The 22,045-nt window shown below is 39.8% G+C and overlaps 1 protein-coding gene across 2 annotated transcripts in view; it reads left to right on the top strand.

Annotated features, from left to right (window-relative positions):
- The first annotated feature begins 292 nt into the window (after positions 1-292).
- Positions 293-22,045, top strand: part of STK24 (serine/threonine kinase 24) — a 49,181-nt gene continuing 27,428 nt past the window's right edge. The window contains exons 1-2 of one of the 2 annotated variants that reach the window (XM_038138003.1): positions 293-710; positions 13,486-13,716. In XM_038138003.1, coding sequence (XP_037993931.1) covers positions 669-710; positions 13,486-13,716 — 273 coding nt within the window. In that variant the 5' untranslated portion in view covers positions 293-668. Of the gene's footprint in view, positions 711-803; positions 1,211-13,485; positions 13,717-22,045 lie in introns of those variants that run through there. The other variant, XM_038138012.1, reaches the window with a different exon arrangement.

The raw sequence follows: 22,045 nt of genomic DNA, 5'->3' as shown, positions 1-22,045 counted from the left end.
AAAGAACAGAACAGTGTCGAGTTCTCAAGGGATTTGCATGTACGCAAAACTTCTGCGTGGGAGAGACCTCAGCGCCGACCCACTCCGCTCCCGCTTAGGAACTACAGGAGAAGCACGCCTGGCATTTTGGGTTGGGGCTTCTGACAGGAAGCCAAGCGCTCCCTGGCACGGCAGCGCTCCCTGGCACGGCAGCCCTCGGCGGAGCGCGGGTTCCGCGGGCGAGGGGCGGCGGGAACGGCACCAGCCGCGGCGTGAGGGGCGCCGGCCGCGCCCATGGCGGCGGGCGGGCAGGTACCGCGCAGGGCGGGCGGCGCCGCCGCTGCCGCTCCGCCCCCTCCTCCTTCGCCTCCTCCTCCCGCCTCAGGTTTGTCATCGTGTCGCCCGCACGGCCCGGAGGAGGAAGAAGAAGACGAGGAGGAGGAGGGATGAGGAAGCCGCTGCCGCCTTTGCATCCGTGACGGGGGCCTGGAGAGCCCGGGCTTGGGACGGCCCCTTTCCTACCGCCGGCGCACAGGCGCTGCTCGCCCGGGGGAAGGGCCAGGAGGAGGAGGAGGAGGAAGAGGACGGCGGTGCTGTGTGTGAGAGAGCGTGGAGATGAGCTCAGCTCTGTGCCCTGGAGCCGCCTGAGGAGACCCGGCTGCCTCCCAGCCTCCCTCGCCGCCGCCGCCATGGCTCACTCCCCCGTGCAGGCGGGGCTGCCGGGGATGCAGGTGAGCCGCTGCCCCAAGGGCAGGCACGGACGCGCACCGCGGGCCGGGCTGCGTGTGAAGGGGGGGATTCCCGGGGCTGGGGGAACAGGGCGAGGGGAGAAAGCGCCTCTTGGCCCTGGCTCGGCCGCGGGGGCTAGGCTGGGGGCAGAGGAGCGGGATGGAGACGAAACGTGCTGTCAGCGTTTGGCGTGTGGCCCAGCGCGGTCCCTCCGCCCGGTGGGTCCCTGCCTGCCTCTGCCTCCCTCCATCCGTCCGCGGCTGCCGCTCTGTCGCTGCAGGCGTGCGGAGCGGAGCGTGGCGTGTGGCCCCCTCCCCCGGCCGGGAGTTCTCCTCGGTGTTTTAATTCCTGGAGCCAGCCGCGGCTCAGTGGGCGATTTTCGGCCCCGTTAGTTTGAGGTGCGTAGGGGAAGCATACGTCAAACCAGTCCGTACAAGCGGGGCCTGGAAATGTTGACCTTCAGCGCATGCTGCAGTGCCCATGTCTGTGGTGCTGCTCTGAGGTGGGTGCTCGGGGATCGTGCTTGGCTCCTGTGTTTGATTCCGAGAGTTGGTCAGCTGCTGTTGTTACACGGTGGAAATTGCTCAAATTGCTCGTTCTGTGTCTTAACTGTATATTTGAAATAACTAGTGCGGTTTTGTGCTGGATGAGCTGGCTCAGTCTGAGCCTGCTCCCCCCCCCCCTCCCCCAAGTCGTTTTTCTTGGTTTAAATGGAAACTGCTGCTAGGAGAACATTAAGGTCATTGGTATCTGTGTGTTGTTATTCTAATATTTCCCACATCTGATTAGAAACTTTCTTGCCCTTACCTCCAAAGGAACAACTTATGAATGACGTGTAAGAGTCTCTCAAATTTGTCTCCTGGATTGAAAGTATTTGTGCATAATTTGGTTTAGGTATTGATTTACCGTGGTTTATTTTATTGTGAGTCAGGATTCTAAGTCATGACTCCCTTTTCTTTGGAAATCTGAGGATTAGAATTGAAAATATTACATGCTTAGGCATAGCATGAATTATGTGCTCCTACATAGTACTGGATGCCGTGTAGCCTACGTAGGCCCACTCTCTGAGCTAATTAATTTATTGCTGTGTAGGTCCTGCTGTTGAGAGTTCAAGTTCACCTTCCAAATAGGAGCAGTTCACTGATTGCCAGAGACAGAGAAATGAGGGTTTCTTCATTGGCTATAGGTATTGTTTGGATTTTTTTTCATTCCTTTGAGACATATTAGAACTAAGACAACTACCTACTTTGAGACAGAGCCTGTAACACTTCAGCATTAAAAATCAGATTTGTAGCTGCTTGGAAGTGAGAGAATGAAGATTATTCCATCAGTATGTGTGTACTGATGATGTATGTCACTGCATGATCTGAGGTCCTGTGCTTTTTATTGACTTGATTTGTTATTTGGTTTGTAGTACTGTTAGCTGTACTAAATGTGTGGATCTTCAGGGTTCTTGTTAGTTGACGTAATTTGGGACTTTGCTTCAAATAGGTTTATTCAAAGTGGTGTCATTTTTCTAATGAATTTTATTCTATTACCATGAGAGTTGCTCAAGTGTGAACTTTCATAGTCTAAAGAAAACCCCCACAACACCAAACTAGAGATCTGCCGATAGGTAGAGGCATAAAGTCTGTGAGCAATGTGAATGCTGCTCACTAATTTCCTGTGCCCAGTTCAAGATGTCTGTATCCTTTTCCATTCTGTCAGAATATATAGCAGTTTTCTAGCAGTCTGTTTTCAGTACACAATTCTCTTTGATTTTACTTCCCAATAAATGTTCAAAGAGTAAAGTACATACAACGTGTGACATCTGCTTAAATAAGAAAAGGATTTGGGACTTTTTTGTCGTGAAGAAGAGAGGAATTGAGCTTAGTTCTCTGAGTTATAATTAAATTGCCTAAATCACGGGACTATCTCTTTTTCTGTAGTGTGATCCCTCCTCCCCACCTACCAGCTTCTGCCACAAACGGTGGAAGCAGTGTCAGTGACAAGTTATGCAGCTTTCTCCGACATTCTTTGCTGTACTCACACAAGAGAGCAGCAGTGTGAGCAGGGTAACTTCTTGACCCCAAAAAATCATTTGGAGGGACATCACTTTATTAATGCTGTTTGGCGTGAGCATGGTAGTGTCAGTAGAGCAGTGGAATGAAGGATTAATATGTTTCTCCCTAAGCAAGATGTCTGATCGATGTTTGAAGAGTGATGCATAAAAATGAGTGGGTAGAGAGTGAGCCAAAGGAATGAAAAACTGTGGAGGAAATGTAGGATGGTGCTGGAAGGTTGTCAAAACCTGAGATTTGCTGTCTGCTGCACAGTGGGCATGTTGTAACCTGAATAAAAACAGAGTTGGGTTTTGACCTAAATTTCTGTGCTTGCAGTTTAAGTTCGGACTTGAAGTTTTTACTGTCATTGTTTTAGGGCTCTGTATAGATATGAGTTTGAGTGTGCAGGGTGAAGCTGCATCATGACTGAACTGAGGATGTGTTGTCTTGCTTCTTTATGCCTTATGGAAGTGGCCTGGGGAGAGTGTGTGTTTGCCTGTAAATGTGTGAGATTCCTGTGAGACTGGCTCGGAGTAAGCGTATATGACCTTGATTTTCGGACTGGCCTGCATTTCAAGGCTGTGGTAAGCTTCTGGAGCTTCTTTAAGGAAGCTGTATTTTAAATCAAGTACTGTGTTTATAAATTTATGCTAATAAATTCCTGTGGTGCTTTTAAAATTCCATCATCTTGAAGACAAGCCTCTTCTGTTTGATAAACTCCTTTTTTATCTTCCTCCCTTTTCAGTTGTTTTTGTAGCAATAACAGTGTTTATGCACTAAGTTATTTTTATTCATTCTTCATTGTATTTTCAGTACAAGAGCTACAGGTTCTTCATGCAAAACGTAAATAAGCGTTGACATTCTAGATGTGTTGCTTCAAGAAATGCTAGAAGTTTAACTAAATTCAAGTGGGAACCTGACAAATTAACAGAAAAGGTTTTTAAGCATAAAGGCACAATTTCCAGCTCAGAAAGCTTCTGAAGTGTCAGTTTGCCGGAGTCTGGAAGGGTGTTTTGGGAAATGCTGCTGTTTACTTGTCTATTTTTGTGCTGTTCCCAAGATGTTCACTTTTGACTGTTGTAGGAGGAGCATCCTGGCCTAGAGGATCCTTTGTTCTGATCCAGCATGGCTGTTCTTTCATAGTTACACACTATAGGTATTACTGTCTTCCTTATGGTAGCTCATTCTCCTTTTACAATAAACCGTTCTGAGTACTTCCTGTGTGAGCTCTGTGTTTGGTAACTGCACAATATTGTGTTGCTAAATCAAAGGCACTGTGGAAAGGCCACTTAGCTTCTCCTGCTTTCCGTTTGCAGCTTCTGTGTAGGAGATTAGCTTTCCCCAGTTTGATTTTTTTTTTTTCCTGAGAGTTTGTGCACACTGCACACTGTTACTGTTTATGTTACAGTTTGACAAGTACTTTGCAGTAACTTACAGCACTTAAATACTGGACAGATCCTTGGACCGGTATGATCTTGGCTAATCAGTTTTAAAACATCCTCAATACAGATGTCACGATTCTGTGACATATTACAAGCTCAGCCCTTGGGTGCCAGGACAGAAGAGTTTTAATTGGTGAAAAAGAAGTGGGCATCTTCTCACTCTGTAGTCAAAGGCTGTTTCAGGGCTATGTAATAGATGCATGGAGCTGTTTGAGAGCCAGGAAGACCTATTTCCATTGTGTGGCCTTCCAGAGTAGGTAAATAGATGCAGCTTATGGCATCTGTGTCTCTCAGGTGTCCTCATAGACCAGTCAGACTGGCCCTGTGTTGTGGCAGTTTTGTGTGTGTGTGTAAGGTACCCTCTTAGCCAGCTGGCATCTTTGTTCCCCACAGAGACAAAAGGCTACTGATGCAGCAGGCACATTTAAATACCGGGCCTTGTGTTACGAGTGGTGTACAAAGCTCTGATGTCAGCTTATACACAGTGGCATCTTTTGTGTTTCTGAAGTAGAAAACGTATCTTGGCTGCATTTTTCAAATGTGCTTAAATTCTTCTCGTACTCCCTTTCTTTTGGGTGGGGTGGGAAGGGGAATAGAGGATGCACAAAACACTGATGGACAATGCCAACAAGGCATCAAATATAAATTAATTTTAATAAAAAATACTGCATCCATCCTATAATAATTTGGTCCCTTCTATACAAGAAAATATGTGGACAGCTGGAGAGGGGTTGAGAGAAGGGCCACAAAGATAACTGGAGGATTGGGAAGCCTTTCACATGGGAGGGATGAGAGAGTTGGATATGTTTAGCCTTGAGAAAGGACGGCCCAGGATGGAGACCTTATCACTATGTTCCAGTATTTAAAAGGTGTCTGAAGAGAAGGTGGAGACTCCCTTTTTACTAGGAATCACATGAAAAGATGAGGGATAAGAGGTACAAATTACACCTGTGGAGGATTCTGATTGGACACAAAAGGAAAATTCTTCACAATTAGGACAATCAGCCATTGGAATAATCTTCTTGAGGAAATGTTGGATTCCCCAACGCTGGACTCAAAATTTTAAGTCTTGCCTGGACAGGGTGTTGGGCTACTTTGCCTAGACTGTGCTTTTGCTGGGAAAGGTTGGACCAGATTTTCCTTGAGATCCCTTCCAACCTGGTATCCTGCGGCTGTGATTGATTTTGATCTGGTTATTGCTTTTGTGATGATACACCTTTTATGGAGTACTGTTTAATTCCGTGGTGTTCTGTGTGCCTAAAAGTAATAATTCGTGTGGATGCAGCTTCATAGTCAAAACTGTTTTTACTTGTAAACTCTTCATTGATTTGGGTAATTTTTTATGTCCAGGTATGCACAAAAGTCAGACTGTGCTGGTTGTACATTAGTGTAGAGCTAAGAGCCTTCTGCAGTGTAACTTGATAAAAAGTGAGGCTTGAATCAGGAGAATTTATTGTATTCTTAGTTGCTCTGCTTGGCAGCTTCTTGAGACAAACATCTGGGTTTTCTGTCAGATACAATGGGTGCAAGAAGAGTCTCCCCTCAAATTATGAGATTGCTGTAGAACCTAAAATTTGCTGTTTTCTTTCTTTTTCTCAAGTAATATTAATGCAACATAACTTTCTAATTGCCTCTGTTAGCATTCTTTATTCAGCCCTTTGTCATAATGATGGGTTTTTCCCTAAGGAGCTACTTTTTTGTTTTTCTTTTTATCAGTAGCTTAGCTAATTAAGAGGGATTTTCATCAAGAAAGTTTTAGCTTTTTAGCAAGTGTAAACAAGTGAGTGACATTATTCTAAAACTGGTTTTGGTACATTTTTCCTTAGCTATCTTTCTCTTGGTGTCTAAAATGCATCTTGTGTTTCACTGCCGTACTGTACATACTGCTGATACTTGTGTGTTGCTTTCACCGTGTGCTCAAGGCATGGAGGGATTTTTAATTGCAGTAATTTACAGTTTAGAAGTGTAATGGATGGAAGGGGGAAAGTCAGCTACAGGTTATGAAAGTTTTTTGTGACTAAAAACTCAGAAACTCAGAAAAAAATCCAATTAAATATGTTTTCTGGAAGCAGGGCACAGTTAGGTAACTGTTCATTTTGGTATTAAACTCTTAGGGTCATACACTAGGCAGTTTTCTGAATGAAAAATATCAGAAAATTTCAGACTGATTTGTGCAGGCCACATTGCACGCAGAAAATGGTATTGGTTAATTAGAAATCTGGAAGCATGCTTTACATATTTGTGTTACTGATGGTGAAGAATCAAATATTTTGTATTCTGAATGTAAGGTAAGGGCACATTCCTTGAAAATAAGTGGAAAGAGAGTTTTACAAGGGCTGAGGAATACTTTTATGATAGGCTAACTTTTGGCAGCTGCTGGAAATGCACTTACACCCTGTTATAATTTAGGTAGAAATCAGAACAAAAGAGTTAGCTGTGTGACAAATATGAGTTAACAGTAGGCCATAGTGATTCATGCTAAATGTTTTTACCTTCCGTGTTTGAGATGCAAGGTTTGCAGCTTTATTTTTGGCTTCCTCTCTCCCCTGTTTCAACCCATTGAAGTTTCACAGCAGAATTTATGGCAGTTGTTCCTTTTTATCAAAAGTTGAAAGTGTTGCTGTTGCTAATTCTCTGTATTTTTGGCATATTGTATTTCTCCCAGAAAAAAAAGTGATTTCCTTATGGTAGCATGTGTCTGAATTGAATAATTATAGTATTGGAGATGGAAGGTGAGAAATATGGAATGTGTATGAAAAAAAAAGAAAACAATTACATGTTATTTTTTATAATTGACAAATTCTCAGTGAAAGAGATGGATCTTAGTTCTACACCTAGTTATTACAGATAAATGCTCTCATTCTAGTTTTTGTACCTCTCATTCAATGTTTTGCTGATTTGTCTTCTTAAAATAAAATAAAATCAGTTGTTGCTGTTCATGATAATTCTAAGATGGCTGTGGTAATTTGTCTCATTTTACTTTAATATTGATAATTAAGGCTGAGAGATGGTTCAAATTTGGTTCCAGTTTTAAGGCTTCTAAAAATGTCTTCTTTTTTCATTGTTTATCTAAAAGTCCCAGACTATAAATCCAAATACTTAATTATATTTTGTTAGTTAGCTGCTCTTTGAAAGTATGGGTAGGGATTGATACAATTGAACCAAACAATTTATCATCTGTTCATCTGTTTTCTGCCTCTTTTATATTTCAATTTCCCATCAACTGCATGAAATAATTTTGTGTGTTGTTTCAGTTATTCATATATGGGGTATATATATTGCTGAAAACAAGAACTTGTGAGCTTCTGAGATAGCTGAAATGCTGGGTAGCAAACTTGGAGGCTTCTCCTTCCTGGAGGTAGTTTTTTGTCTGATGCAAAACCATCTTATATGGGTGTTTTGGGGTCTTGGTGGTTGCTTTTTTTTTCTTTTTTCCTTGGTCTTGGATTTGTTTATTCCCTGCCCCCTTGGTAGCCTAAGTTTGGTAGCCTGAGTTTGTGGGAGGGCTGATGTGATTTTGTGCAATTTACCCAAATTTATGTCTCTCTACTGCTGCCCCCAGTGCTGCTAGCTTTGTGGGGATCTAAGTAAAAAGCGGAGCTCTTTAATACTGCTCTGTGTTGAGGTGAAGAGACATTAAATGGTTTTTTGAGACTGCAGGTAGTGACATAGGGGAATCTTTGCCGTGCCTTCTTGAAATGGGGAGCTGTGTGAAGGAGAATGACGTCGACTGTGCCTGCTGTTCACTTTGACTGGCTTTAGGCTCAAAGTTCTCAGGGTACATGGGAAAATTTCCAGTGTGAAACTTCTCTGGCAGATTTCTGTTCTCTGGTCTGACCAATGATAAAAAGTAAAGAAATTATGTGCAGCAATGGTATCTCAATTTTAAAGACATTACATATCTGTGCAGTAAATTTAGCAGCAAAACTAATTTTTCATGTGATAGGAAGTGTATCACAGAATAGCTGAGATTGTAAGGGACCTGTGGAGCGCATCTAGTCCACCTCCTGCTCAACATGAAGTCACCAGATTGCTCAGGACAACATCCAGCCTTGTTTTGAATGCCTCAGAGGATCCACAAACTGCCTGGGCAGCCCTAATCTAATGCAGGATTATCCTTATATTAAGAAAGGCTGGGTTTTTAGCTTTGCGGTTATTCTATTTTGGTGGTTTGTTGCTGCTGTTTTGTTTTTTACCTTTTTTTTTTCTTTTCCTCTTTTATTTTTGGAAGTTTAGATGAAGTTTCCTATAACTCAATTTCTGGCCATTGCATCTTGTCCTTCTGCTGGACACCACAGAGAAGAGTCTGGCCCTGTGTTCTTTACTCCTTTCCATCACATATTCACACACAGTAAGATTTCCAGCTGCCCAGGCTTCTCTTTTCCAAGCTAAACAATCCCCAGAAATCTCTGAACCTCTTCAGATTATCGTATTTTGGGCTCAGTCTTGATAGGGAATGAGAATTGGACTGAAAAATTGGAAATTGATTTGGTGAAATGGAAAGTATACAAAATGAGATGTTAAAAAGAGAATTGTCTATTTCAAACAAGCTGCAAATTGACATAACAGATCTGCAGGTGCAATTGGTGCACAGTTAAGATTAAGAACTTGAATTATGGAGATGCTTTATAATTCTTGTAAGTTAAAGAGAAATATTTTTAATACTTTTCTACAATAACTGGAACAACTCTTCATAAAAAGAGGTTGGAAATAAGAACTGGAGTGAGATGTGGGAAAAGGCTCAAAGCTATATCTTTTCTCAGAGTGGTTATGGATGAAGTTGGATCTAACTAGTTTGAATTACAGTGGCATTTTCTATTGAGCTTTAAGGGACAGTTAGTGTGGATGAAAACTGGGGATTCATGACAATAAATATGTTACAAGATGTGTGTAATCCTGACTGTGAAGAGGGTACTGCAAAGGTGGTGTCAGAGCAAGTGATACTGGTGGTTTCTCCAGGACTGTTCTTGACAATTTCTGACTGAAAAGTGACCTTTGCATAGAAAAAGGCAATGCCTGAAAAAGACAAAATTTAAAGGTACGTGTGAGAGTGCTGAAGAGCTGTGCAACCCCGGGGATTGGAATTACTGAACAGAACAGCACAAAGTGCAGCTCGTCATAAGTATAAGTATTACAAAGAGCCTTTGCAAAAGTCTGGGAGCTCATTAGTTGGAAATACAGAGCATTAGGAGGAGGTGATTTGGTTTATTTGGCTGCAGCTGAGTTTGAGCCATGAGATCAAATTGAACAAATAGGATCTGAGAATGTATTGAACTATTTTTATTCTGAAGAAGTAGGCAACAGTGTTGTTAGGTACTAAGAAGAGTTAATTTTAAATTGAGTATATTTTTCTGGCTGATTAAGGTCAAAAGTAATGAATCCAATGTGGAACAAGTACAGAGAGATTACTCAAATTATTGGATGAATGGTGGCTTTGCTTATGGTGAAAAGGACTTTGTTCTGCATGGCTGAACAAGCTGGACTGTGAGACAAGATGGTCGCAGTTTGTGTTCAGAAGTGTGAAAAACTATTTGAAATGAAAAGCAAAGTAATTCAAGTGTCTATGGAAATGAAAAGTTCTGGAATCATTCAATCTGAATGCTCCGTAATTTGTTTTTGATTTGTCGCAGTATGTATTCTGTGACAAGCTTTGAAAAAAATGTTGTGGTAGAGATCTAGTTCTTTATCAAGGTGATTAGCTTTACCCATTTGCAGCAGATATTGATGTTCTAATCTGTGGTTTCTAGCAATATTTGATGTGCTCCATTACATGAAGGTTCTTTTATCAGTTCCCATTATTTTAATATTAGTAGGAATAAACTCTATGCTTAGTAAAAGTTTGCAAAGAATAGAGTTAGCAAAACTGTAGTGGCAGTGTCTGTGGAAGTAATTTTCTCTGTGTAGTTGTGTAGAGGGAATATTTATAAAGCCATTTGTTTATTTTGTCTGTGTTGGTAGTATTCACAAAACCGAGAAAAATCACATTTGTCAAGAATCCTTTCCAGATGTGATCTGGGAAAAAAGGGTGGGGATTGGCCATTGAGGTACTTTCAGATTCAAGCAGTTCATTATGTATCTGGAGGCCTGATCTCTATATTTTTGAAAGACAGCAGGTCATTATGGAAACCAACTCTTAGTTCTTGCAAAAACACAGGTTGTCAGTGGTTTAAGGCTCTCACTTCAAACACCTGGTGTTCTGAGAAGAAAACTGAGACCTTTCTTACAGAGCAAGAGTGTGTTGTTTGGGTTTTTTGGAACAACTGCTACCTCCTCTTGCTCAGAAGAAAATTCAGGAATGGCAACTGTTACATTTTAGAACAAAGAAATGAATTTACAAAAGTTGTGAACTGGGAAGGAAGGGGTTTTTTAAATTTGTTTAATAATTAGTCATTTCACAGGAAGCCTCTGAAATAACATTATTATTGATAATGATTTTGATCCCATTAAGTTGTGTTATTATTGAAAAATTAACATTTCAAAATGGCTGCAAAATTTTGATTATAAAAATTCAAGCGAACAGTTGTTCCCTTCTTCTTGGGTCTTCAGCAAGTTATCTTCCTCACTTTTCTGTAATTGTTAATTCTCTTTTACAGTTGTCTTACAACACTGCCAGCCTAACACCAGAATCCCAAGAGCTTGACACTGTAAAAATGAAGCTGTGAGGTTCCTGAAAATCTCTGAAGACTGTGGTGCTGTGAAACAAGGAGCTTTAATATATGGTAGTCATGGATTGTTAAGGGAAAAAGGGAAAATGGGGGGTGTATACATGCAGCCAGCAGAATTTGAAAAAGCTGCTGGCAGGTAGCTCTTGCATTTTCTCATATGAACAACCACAGTGCACTGCAACTGAGCAGTGCTGGCTTTTTAGTCTCAGGCGGTGAAACATGGAATGTTTTAGGCAGCTGCAACTGGGATTGGTTTGTGGCTTGCCCAGATGCCTTTGTAATGATGTAATGCTCAGATTCCTGTGGCTAGTGAATGGAACTAGAAGGCTTGTGTGGCTGGATTAGGCGTGCACAGCTTTCTACAGCACATCATCTCAAATTCCAGCACAGGACGTATGAAAGTGTAGACGGATAATTGTTTTCCACAAGGGAAAATATCTGATGCCGGTGTTAAGGTTATTTTTATTCATGAAGAGTTCTCAGAGAAGGCTGGTTTGAGTATTGAGAGCCGAGCATTCTGTGAGGCATAAGAAGAACCAGTAAGCGCAGTTTGGTTTGTAGTTTAGTGATCTCAGAAATGATGTCCCTGGAAGTGTTGGTAAGGGTCACCGTGCAGCTGTTTGTGGGAAAACATGAAGTGCCCTGGTCTGGTTTCTTAAGGGGGAGATAAATAAATATATACATACATAGATCTATTATGTAATATTTGATAGTGTGTAACAGTATGTAATAGTAATAATGTAATTATTACCGTTAGTGTAATACTATGTAATAGTGTGTAATAGTACATTGAAATTAATGAAAGAACAAGCTGCTTTTGGTGGAAGGAATGTGGCTCTTTTGCTCTGTTCATTTAGGCAAAAGGATGGTATAATGCCATGCCCTTCTGTTTGTTTCCCAAAACTGACTTTGGATAAAAGGATGGATCAGTAAGATGTAAAGCAGGGGGAATTTCTTGGGGCTGGTGAAGTCTTGCAGTAGGTATACTTAGAGTGTTTTTACTTTGGGCTGATCTCACCAGTGATGTGTTCCTGAAATCATTATCTGAAAGCTGTGATATCTTACAGCTGACTTTGAAGTACTAAAAGTTATTGTGTTCTTCCAGCTTGTGCCAGATGATGGTAAATCACTTTGAGAACTGAGTGGTTTATCTTTGGGTTCAGTCAGTCCCAGCTACCTGGTCCTCAAAACACCTCTTTCAGCTTGTGAAATTTAGATACCTCCAGAGAAACTATGTTCTAGGCTATCTTCCTCTTGCAGCTGTATGGGTTAATTATGTAACTTCGAGATGTGAGAGCAGAAAAGTATAGGTGGGAGGTACTTTTAAAGCTAAATTTAAATGTTAAAGAAAATGTTGTTTCAGTGCTTGTCAGTGGTACTCTAGAAATTCTCATTCCCCTCTTCGTGTTACTACACAGTTGGGCTAAGCAAAAACTGTGGTTTTATGCTTATTTAGGCATTACTGAATTCCTCTTGTATGAGCCGTTTTCTGTATGAACTATGTATTTTCACTTAGCTAGCATGAGTGTCATCCTTTTAAAAACACAGTGTCTGAAGTCTTTTAAAGTATTAACTTTATTTCTTAAGGACATGATTCTAAGTAATCCTGTCCTTTCTTAATTTTATGATTATTCCCTCTGTTTATGACTTTTCCAGTTTAATCATAGAAAAGTTTGGATTGGAAGAGGTCATTAAAGGTCATACAGTCCAACTCCCCTGTAGTTGTAATGGATGTATTTTTTGTTAGCTAGTGAGGCTCCATGCTGTTAGACTGAGAAGGTATACTGTGGAACTTACCATCTGTGCCCTGAAAGTGAGAAGCAGTAGTGAGCTGAATACTTAATAGTGGAGAAAAAGCAAATGTGGCAGTGTGGTCCAGCTCAGTCCTACATTTGCATGTTTAGGTGAGAACTCTTGGCTTTTATGTGACTGCTCAAATCAAGAAGGCTGGGAGCAGGATGTTTTTTAGGAGTGGATGACTTTACGCAACTGAGAGATGAAGAAAAAGATAAATAAATCCTGATTGAGAAAACCTTGGCATCAGGGAGCGGGAGGGAGCTTGGCTATTCAGGCAGGTGATCCTTAGTCGGAGAAAACTGAAGAGGATTGCTTGTCACACAAACAAAAGGAAACAGTGCTCTGTGCACTGAAGAAGGTGAATGAAATCCTTGGAAGGAGGAGATTCGAGAAAAATATGAAAGAGGGGTTCTGCGATCTAGGAGGGAACCAATTTAAAGAGAAAAGGTTAGACTAAAGGCTTACTTTTTTTGCTGGTGGTGTTTGATCTATTTGCTTTTAATAAAAACCAAATCTTTGTAATGATCTTCCATTCTGGATACTCTTTATTGGCAAAGAAAAAGAAATTGAGATGGCAGCATTTTCTGGTGCCAAATAGGATAAACCCTGACACACAGGACAGTGTTAAATTTGTTCTTTATATGCAGTGAAATATAAACATATCAGTGTGTGCATATAAGTGATTTAGGAAGAACATTACAATTATGGTGGTAGAAAAGGGTAGCTAGATAAATAGGAATATGCAGAATTTGAAGTGTTTGTTGCCTTTAAAAATACCACATTTTGTTACAAATACTGAGCGACTTTTTTGTTTATATTTCTTTTTAACAGACTCTGAAGGCAGATCCAGAAGAACTGTTTACAAAACTGGAGAGAATTGGTAAGGGGTCTTTTGGTGAAGTTTTTAAAGGAATTGACAATCGGACTCAGAAAGTTGTTGCTATAAAAATTATTGACCTAGAAGAAGCAGAAGATGAAATAGAAGACATCCAACAAGAAATCACGGTGTTGAGTCAGTGTGACAGTCCATATGTAACTAAATATTATGGATCCTATTTAAAGGTAAGATACTCACAGGTGGTGGCAATTTGATTTTACAGGTGATTCTTTTCCAGGCTATCCAGTTGTGCCTGTTTTTGTTGGTGAGGTTTGTCAAACCTCGGTTGAAGAAAAATATATTTTTGTCCTTTCAGCTCTAAAGAAAGAATGAGTTACTGTATTTTGTGAAGTATGTGACAGAATTTAATAAAACAAAATGCTCGTCTATTGCTGTTTCTGTACAAAAACCACTTTAAACAACATGAGTTTGTTGACCTCTTATTATTAGAGTCTCTTAATATTACTTAATTTAAATTCAGAAAATTCAACCAAAGTCTGCATTTGAATTATCAAAACATTAAAAGCAATTAGTATCAGCTGTTTTGTGAAGCTTGAATTTTTTTTGTCAAGGTTCAATCCCTGATCATTCTAAGCTCTTAGGTTGTTCTTCTGAGGAGACTTGAACCCAGCCTTTGTCTGAGTGATTTAGAAACTAAAATCTGAAAGTAAATAATTTTTCACATTAGACATTAGTGAAGGTAATAGTGGAAGGGGTTTCTGTTAACTGTCTTGTGAATCTGTTTCCGTTTCCTCCCACTGCCATATTATTATTGTCAGGATTCAGCTTGAAGTGTGCCAGATAGTTTACTCTTTTGTTAAGGCTTTCTTTTTTTTTGTTGTTGTTTTTATGTGGGTGGATGTAATGATTTATTATGTCTTGAAGGTAGTGGAAGTAGCTGGAAGCTTTTGATATTACTTTATTCCTTGGGCAGACTTTGTTACCATCTCAACAGCTCTTTTTTATGACAGTGAGATGAGAATCTAGATAAGAGATTGTTGTCTTGGCATGATTTGAAGTTAGAAGTAGGCAGAAAATACTTTATTCAGTCTGGTTTTGCTTTTGTGGAAGTATTCTATTTATCTGCAAAGACATGAAGGTTCTGAAAGGGGGACCCTTTTTTATCTCTGTATTGCTGAGATTGCCAGGTAATTTCTAAAGAAAAAAGGACTTTTTCTGGATCCGGGATATGTGTTACTCAAGTGATGGAAAGCTTTTCCTTTCTTCCTTGTGCTCTCAACCAGTTTGCTTGTGTATCTGATCAGTGAAGGGCTTTGGTAATGGTTTTTAGACCTGATAATCTGTTACCAAAGCTGGACTTCGGTGTTAGACATAGGTTTGATCTCAGAAGCATCAGAAGTTAGTTAATTGAGCATAGTAAACTGGATAAAGTTTTCCTCATGGTTTCTACTACTGCTTTTGAAATTACACTGTCAAGGACTGGTAGTTCAATGAAGTATGGCAGCTGCAGCGCTGTGCCTTCCTGGTCTGTTTGCTCTAAACAGTTGTAGCCCTTCCCTATGACATTCCAGCTGTGTGAGCTGTCCCATCATGTCTTGGTAATTGCAGTGAGATCAAAGCCTTGTAACTGCACAGAGATCTCAAATTCCTGCTGCTTGTTCCCTATACTGCCTTCATTGGTGTGCCAGCACTTCACAGAGGTATTTGAGTTTGTCTGTGTCTCAGTAGGGGTGCAAGGGAATGTCACACAGTCCTTTCCTCTTCTCCCACTTCTCTTAGTTCAAGGCTGACTTTACCAGGTTGGCCATTCTGTTAGCAAAGGCTTATGTGACCTATTTCATAAGGTGAGTTCTATCTCTTCCAATCAAGAGAGTCCTAAACCAAAACCTTGTTGCCAGCACCAGTGGTGCAGCCAGTTTACTTCGTAAATCCATCTGCTTCTCCTTTTATCATTTACCCAAACTGGCATAATTAAGGAAAAGACTACCTGGGGCTCCAGAGCCCTGATATTGAATGTGATGGTTCCTGTTACCCTTTGTGTCATTTGTGCCCACATGAGAAATCAGCAAGGGCTATTAGCTTTTACAGAATAAAAAATACAATATATGAAAAAGTCTGATGGGAAAACCTCTTACTAGTTTTTAAAATGTATGTAATTGCAATGAGGCTGAAAAAGAAAATCCAGTGTTCAAATTTGAACTAAGTGAATTATGATTTTTTTTTTGAAGGTGTTACAGCAGTGGCTGCTTTTCCTCGTGGAAGGTGAAAGGAGATTGTAGGGCTCTGTAGCCAAACCCTGAATGAGTTTGGCTGGGTTGAAGGGTCAATAGGGATACTTGTGCTTATTGTTGGGAGAAGGACCCTCTGATACCTTCCATATCCCTTTTTCTGTTCTGTGCAGTAGCCTGTGAGTTTTTCAGCTTGTGTCAGCTTTCTAAGATACAGCACCAGTAGTGGCTGTGTGTGACTCAGTTACTTTTGCAGTGAAGTACAGCTCCTTCTGCAGTTAATAGAATGTGAAGGTTCTCATGTACTCATTGCTTCAGTGCTTTGTGAATGTGTGTTGTTTGTAAGACATTGGTACTGCAGCACTTTCGGTCTTCAAAACAAAAAGCTGATTCTTTATGCTGGTAAAAATTAATGTGTGGTGGTTACTAGGTGATGCTGATAAGTGGTAGAATCTTTGCAAAAGAAACATTTTGCAGTTCTATTTCCTTTCTAAAAAAAGAGTAAGGTCTTGTTGTCAGATAGAGATATTGCGTCATCACATATATATATACACACACACACACACACACACAAAAGAGACTGTATTAATATTTAAATGAATTGGTTCATATTCTTGGCTAGAAATCTAAGTTTCTTTGCTGCTGGTCTCTGTTGTATTTGGAAGCCAGAACTGCCATAAGTAGTTCTAAGGGTCTGACCATCTTTTAGCTCTGTTTCTGACAGTGCAGATTATCTGTCACTGGGAATGTTCAACACATTAATTTTCCATGTGTTGAGTGATTAGGAGACATTAATTCTTCTGTGATTGGACAGTTTAGCACTAATTAAAAGCAAGATAATAATGTCTTGTCACAGAACAAACTTCTTTGAAGTAAGCAAGTAGGAAAACAAAAGGATCTCAGTTTATATTGCCAGCCACTTCACCAATTATCATCCTCTAGTCTGTGCAGCCTCGTGCGTGTTGACCATGTTTCTGGTGGATGTTGGATAGAAAGAGTTACTGTTTGTCGGGAGCTCCTAATTTTATTTTCTCTTAATTATTTTGGCAGACAAATTGAAATTGTTTTTGTAATTGCTATCCTTTCTCTAGGTAGGCAGAATGTTTCGGGCTTGAGTTTTTTAGTGTTTCTTTATTTTTTAATAAACCAAATCATCTGTCTTTGAGAAATCTTTATATTGTTCTTCATTCTGTGTTACTCCACGCCTCCTTCCATTAAGCTAGGTGATTTTGTATGTTCAGGAGCCTGTTGCTTGAAATTTTAGAAGGCTTATATAATACTACTGTGCTTGCCTGAGGCCTCTTGCTGTCTTGAGATGATGTGAGAAGAGCTTGTCAAGCTCTTGGTGCCTTCTGCATGATACACATGGTAGGACAGCTTGAAATAACGATTACAGTTTAATGAGTTCATGAAAGTTTCTTTGTTCTAATAAGTTTTTAAAAACACTGTTTAATTTCTAGGTTCTCCTAGAATAGTGTGATATACCCAAAAGCCTTGTTACATTTTCTTACTCTGCAATTCTCTGTATATCCTAATGGAATATTTTGGAAGTGTGTTTACTTTATAGCAAATTCTTCTTTCATATCCAAAAACTAAGCCATATCTGTTCATATGAAATATTACTGCTTTAGCACAATGCGTCTTAAATAAGAAGCAACTTATTGCTCCCATAAAGCAAGTCTTGCATTCCCTCTAGACTTTGTTCTGTGCATTTGTTGTTGGAGGTTTGTGTGCAGTTGCTGTGATCAGAATTCATGCGAAGAGAGCAAAAGCAATAGAGAAGTGCTATTAGTTTAGGTTATCATTCTGAATATAAATTTATTTGTCAGAAATCAAGATGTATTTATATAAAACAGAAATGGAAATGCCCTTTTCTGAGGGTATTGTATTTTAAATGCAATGTCTTAATGTTCCCATTCTATTGGGAAAAAAGATCTTTTGTCTGTAGGGTATACTAAGTAACTGCAGTGTTGCTCTTAAAGTAAATTGCAGTTCCATGGTTTACATGAGTGCAGATATTTACAGGGATTGCCATTCCTTATCTGCCATGGTGTGTTAAAAACCTGTGTTAATGATCCTTGCTGTCTTCCAAATGAAAGGTTCATCTGTTCCTCTGTGATCTGATTAAATGCTCCCAGGACAGAAAATAGTGGTTCTTCTTAGATCCTTATAGAATTAATTCATGAAGCTTCTCTAGATCTGTTTACTTCCTTAGATTTTAGGTTAACATCATCCACCTTCTTCCTTGTAATGGATTAGGGATTATTTTTGCTTTGTTAATTTTAAAAGAAATTATAAATTTGGCTGAAATTTGCTGTCTCTTCTGAGTTTTGCTGAGCTGGAACTCTTAGGAAGTAGTGCTATGCTACTTATTCTAAAACTTTTTCAGTCTAGAAGCTAGTCAGCTCTGCTTTTTGCATCTTATTCTGCTCTACCAATTTTTCAAGAGCTTAGTTAGATTTGGTTTTATGGTTGTTTCTCATGTCCTTGTTGTTTGAAATCAGTTTTGTTTTCAAGATTCAGATGTCTCTCTGATAATGTTTCTTCAGTTTTGTTAATAACTTTAAGGGTGCCTTTATTATAACTTAATAATGTTTTTATATTTCTTGATCTTATTTTATTATTTAGAAATATGTGAGCAAATTAATTTGTGTTTATATTTAAAACATTGAAGGTTAAAGACCCTTGACTTTTTTGCATATATGTATATGTACATTACACTCCAGACTTGGGTTAATAAGTGTATATGGTCAAAAGCTGAGATTGGTGTGTTTATATGTATGTATATGTTAAAAATTCTTCTGTTTCTTCATCTTAGACTTCTGTACATATGTATGTCATGACAGAGCAAATAATTTATAAGTAGTTTCATTATCCATTGTAACTAGGTGCAAATGATATCAAACTGGTATTGAACTAGTTTTGTAGTATGTATTTTAAAAAATATTACTGTTTCTAAGCTTGTATTTCTTCATCCTCCAAATATATTTTTGTAGCACATTTTGGAGCTTCAGAGAATACCCTCTTTTGAACTAAAGAGGGTATTAAATTAAATTAAATTTATTGACCCAAGAATAATAAGAATTATGGTATATTTCCCCCTTTATTTCACATAGACAACTTCCCATTTTATGAATGTATTTTAAGAATTCTTTAAAAAAAGTTTATAGGAAACAGTGATAAAAGGTTAATAAAGGATAGCTGCCAATAATTTTAACTTTAGGCTTTTTGTTACATAAAACCTGTATGGCTTTTTATTTCATGTCTAGGATGTATTATACCTACTACTGAAAGGCAAGCTGGTGTTTCTGTAGACAGCAAGAACACAGAAAATAGCTTCTGGTTAACTTTTATGAGTGACAGAGTCTACCCTAATTAAAAAAACTCAGTGCTTTTATGAAGTTTAATTAACTGAATTCTGCAGTACAGTGAGCTCTGGCAAATGAGCTCCAGCCAGAACAGAAAATTATTTATGAAAAATGGTGATTCTGAAATTAATGTGTGGTTTTATTTTTGGTAATCACACGAATGTGAGGTTGATAAACAGTGCTGTGGCTGAGCTGTAGCAAGTCTTGTGTTGGTTAAGGCTTCGGTATACACAGGATCAGTGATACTCTTCTCAGAAAAATGTGGCCAGTTCACAGTGGGCTGGAAAACTGCAGTGCACTCAGTAAAGACCTTCTCAGGGGCAGTTTAAGGTTTGGGAAGACTGTATTTGGGAGGATGACTGAAGTTCAGGCTAGGTTTTGTTTTTTTTAAGAGAAGGTTGGAAGTGACTCAGTGTGTATATAGGAAGGCCCTTTCTGGTGGTTTAGTGCTTCTAACCAGTAATGCCAAAATATGACAAGATGTACTTGCTGAGTGGTCAAGATAAGCAAATTTCATCTGATAATCTCGTGTACTGTTTTAAAGGGTAGACAGCTTAAATATTGGAACAGCTTATATGAGCTGTGTTTTACGCCACTAGCAGGTTTTTGGGTTTTGTTTTTTTTTTTGTGTCAGTATTTGATGAATTTAAAGAAGCCTGAGCTTGAATGCTTTAATGTGGATGTGTTGAATATTCTAGGTAATGTAACTTGGAATGTGGGTGTTTATGTGGGACTTCAATAAATTTAAAATTGGTGTTCTTTTGCTTTACAGGTTTAACTGGTTTACTTTAACATTTATGAGCATCTCTGTGCTGATGTGACCTTAAATGTATGCTGTGGGTCAGCCAGAAGTTAATGGACTTGGTGCATTCTGTGGTCATTTGATACAGCAGGCAGCCTTTGGCAGGTTTCATCATGCTTATCGGGGTGAGAGATGGAACAGAGATTTTTCCTACTTTACTTTAAGACTCTAGAATCCCCTGCAACAGGGGTGCCCAGCCCCGCAGCAGCAGCTCGTGCCCTTGCAGAGCTGACTTTTGCCACGACAGTCCCTGAACTTTGGACAGGCATTAGAACCAGTCCAAAGTTCAGGGATACACAGGGAAACCACAGTCATAACATTGTTAAAGTTGGAGAAGACGTTTCAAGATGAGGCCCAGCCATCAACTTAGCACCATGACCACTTTGTTCACCATTAAATCATGTGTTCACATTTTCTGAATGCTTTCAGGGATGGTGGCAGCTGCTTCCCTAGGTACTCTGTTTTACAGATGCTTTACAATCCTTTCTAGAAAGTGAAAGAAATTTTTCTGTGAAGAAATTTCTCCACCTGGTACAACTTGAGGCTGTTTCCTCTCATCCTGTCACTTGTTACCTGGGAGGAGAGACCGACCCCCAGCTCACTGCAGCCTCCCTTCAGGTGGTTATGGAGAGCAATAAGGTCTCCCTTGAGCTTCCTTTTCTCCCCCACCTCCCCCAGGCAATCCTCATGAGACTTGTGCTCCACACCCTTCCCTAGCCCCATTGTCCTTCTCTGGACTCATTTAGGCCAGATTAAATGAAAAAATCTGTAACCATCTTTCATTATCCTGCTACAATTGCAGCTTTGTTGTCATCATTGCATTTTGTGAGGGGTTGAGGTGCTGAAATGCCTTCTTCGTTCTCTTGACCAAAGCTAGAAGGAATTATCTTCACCTTTAGGAATTCCTGCAGCTGGAATGAGAGGAAGGCTGGGGTTGCAAATTCTGTTCTTGTGGCAATGTTAAGAACAAAAAGAGGCCCACTTTCCTGTGAGCCAGCCCATGTTCTGGTTTGCTTACTCTTCCACTCTTCTTCAGTGGCCTAAAAACTGGGAGGTGGGGGGAGAGAAAAGTACAACAGGTTTTGGTAATGGCTTACTTCCAGATTAGCTGTAACATGAAGCCCTGTATTTAGTTTGACCATACAGATGAGGATGACACAGCATTGCTTTCTAACTATATCTTGTGTCAAATGTCCTTCTGTAACTTGTGCATTAACTGCTACACTTCTTGCTGAAATAATTGAAATTAATTATTTCAATTATTAATTGAAATAATTAAAAAGAGAGTATTAATGTGGCATTGAGGTATAAACCTTTTGCTGTTGTTGCTGCAAAGGGGATGTCCAACTGTACCTTACAAGTCACCATAGAAGCTGTTGGAACTTTCAGTGAAGCGGTTCAGCTCACTGAGTGGGTAGGGGACTAATCACCTCTTTTTTATTTATATTTTTAAATCTTTTGTCTTAAGGATTAGAACATTGTACACTGATGGTTCAGATTAGTCTAAAGTTTTATGCAAGCCCACTGCCAATACATTGTTTATGGAGCTTCTTCCATCAGCCAGCCAGCAGTAGAGCCGAAAAAAGAGATTGTGTGTATGTGTTTATACCCAGGCTTAGCTGCATTAGTTTTGTGGGCTGATTCCCCATTTTTTTTCTCAGATACACTTTCTGGCACAAAGCTTTTCATCTAGAATGTGATTAGTCCTGGGCTGCTGTCGAAACCCAGGACGCTCCTCTGGGTGCCCTGGATAACCCGAGCTGCTGGCAGGGGGCTCTGAGACCCTGGCATGCAGCCAAGGACATGTAGGGTTTTAATCTTAACCCATGGAGCAAATTACCAACTCTGTATGAAGAATTACGAGTCACAAAAGTTTAAATAGCACAACAGTAATAATCACAGGTAAAAAGAAAAATTTTTGAGTGCTGTGCAAGGGGGTTTTGAACTCTGTACAGGGGGGTTTAAGACTTTGTACATGGGGATCTGAAGCTCCAAAATAGAAGAATCAGAGCGTGCCCTGTCCTTCCTTCTTCCTAGCATCCATGTTCAAGGTGATGTTAGCATTCACAGATTGGTTTAAAGTAGATAGTCACTGTTCAATATAGGTAATAAGTATTAGAAAAAAGCTATAAATATCTAATATGTAATATACGAT

Source organism: Motacilla alba, chromosome 1, assembly GCF_015832195.1.
Source record: "Motacilla alba alba isolate MOTALB_02 chromosome 1, Motacilla_alba_V1.0_pri, whole genome shotgun sequence".
Classification (NCBI taxonomy): Eukaryota; Metazoa; Chordata; class Aves; order Passeriformes; family Motacillidae; genus Motacilla; species Motacilla alba.
The sequence above is the reverse complement of the archived record's forward strand: the minus strand, read 5'-3'. Positions and strand labels throughout refer to the sequence as shown.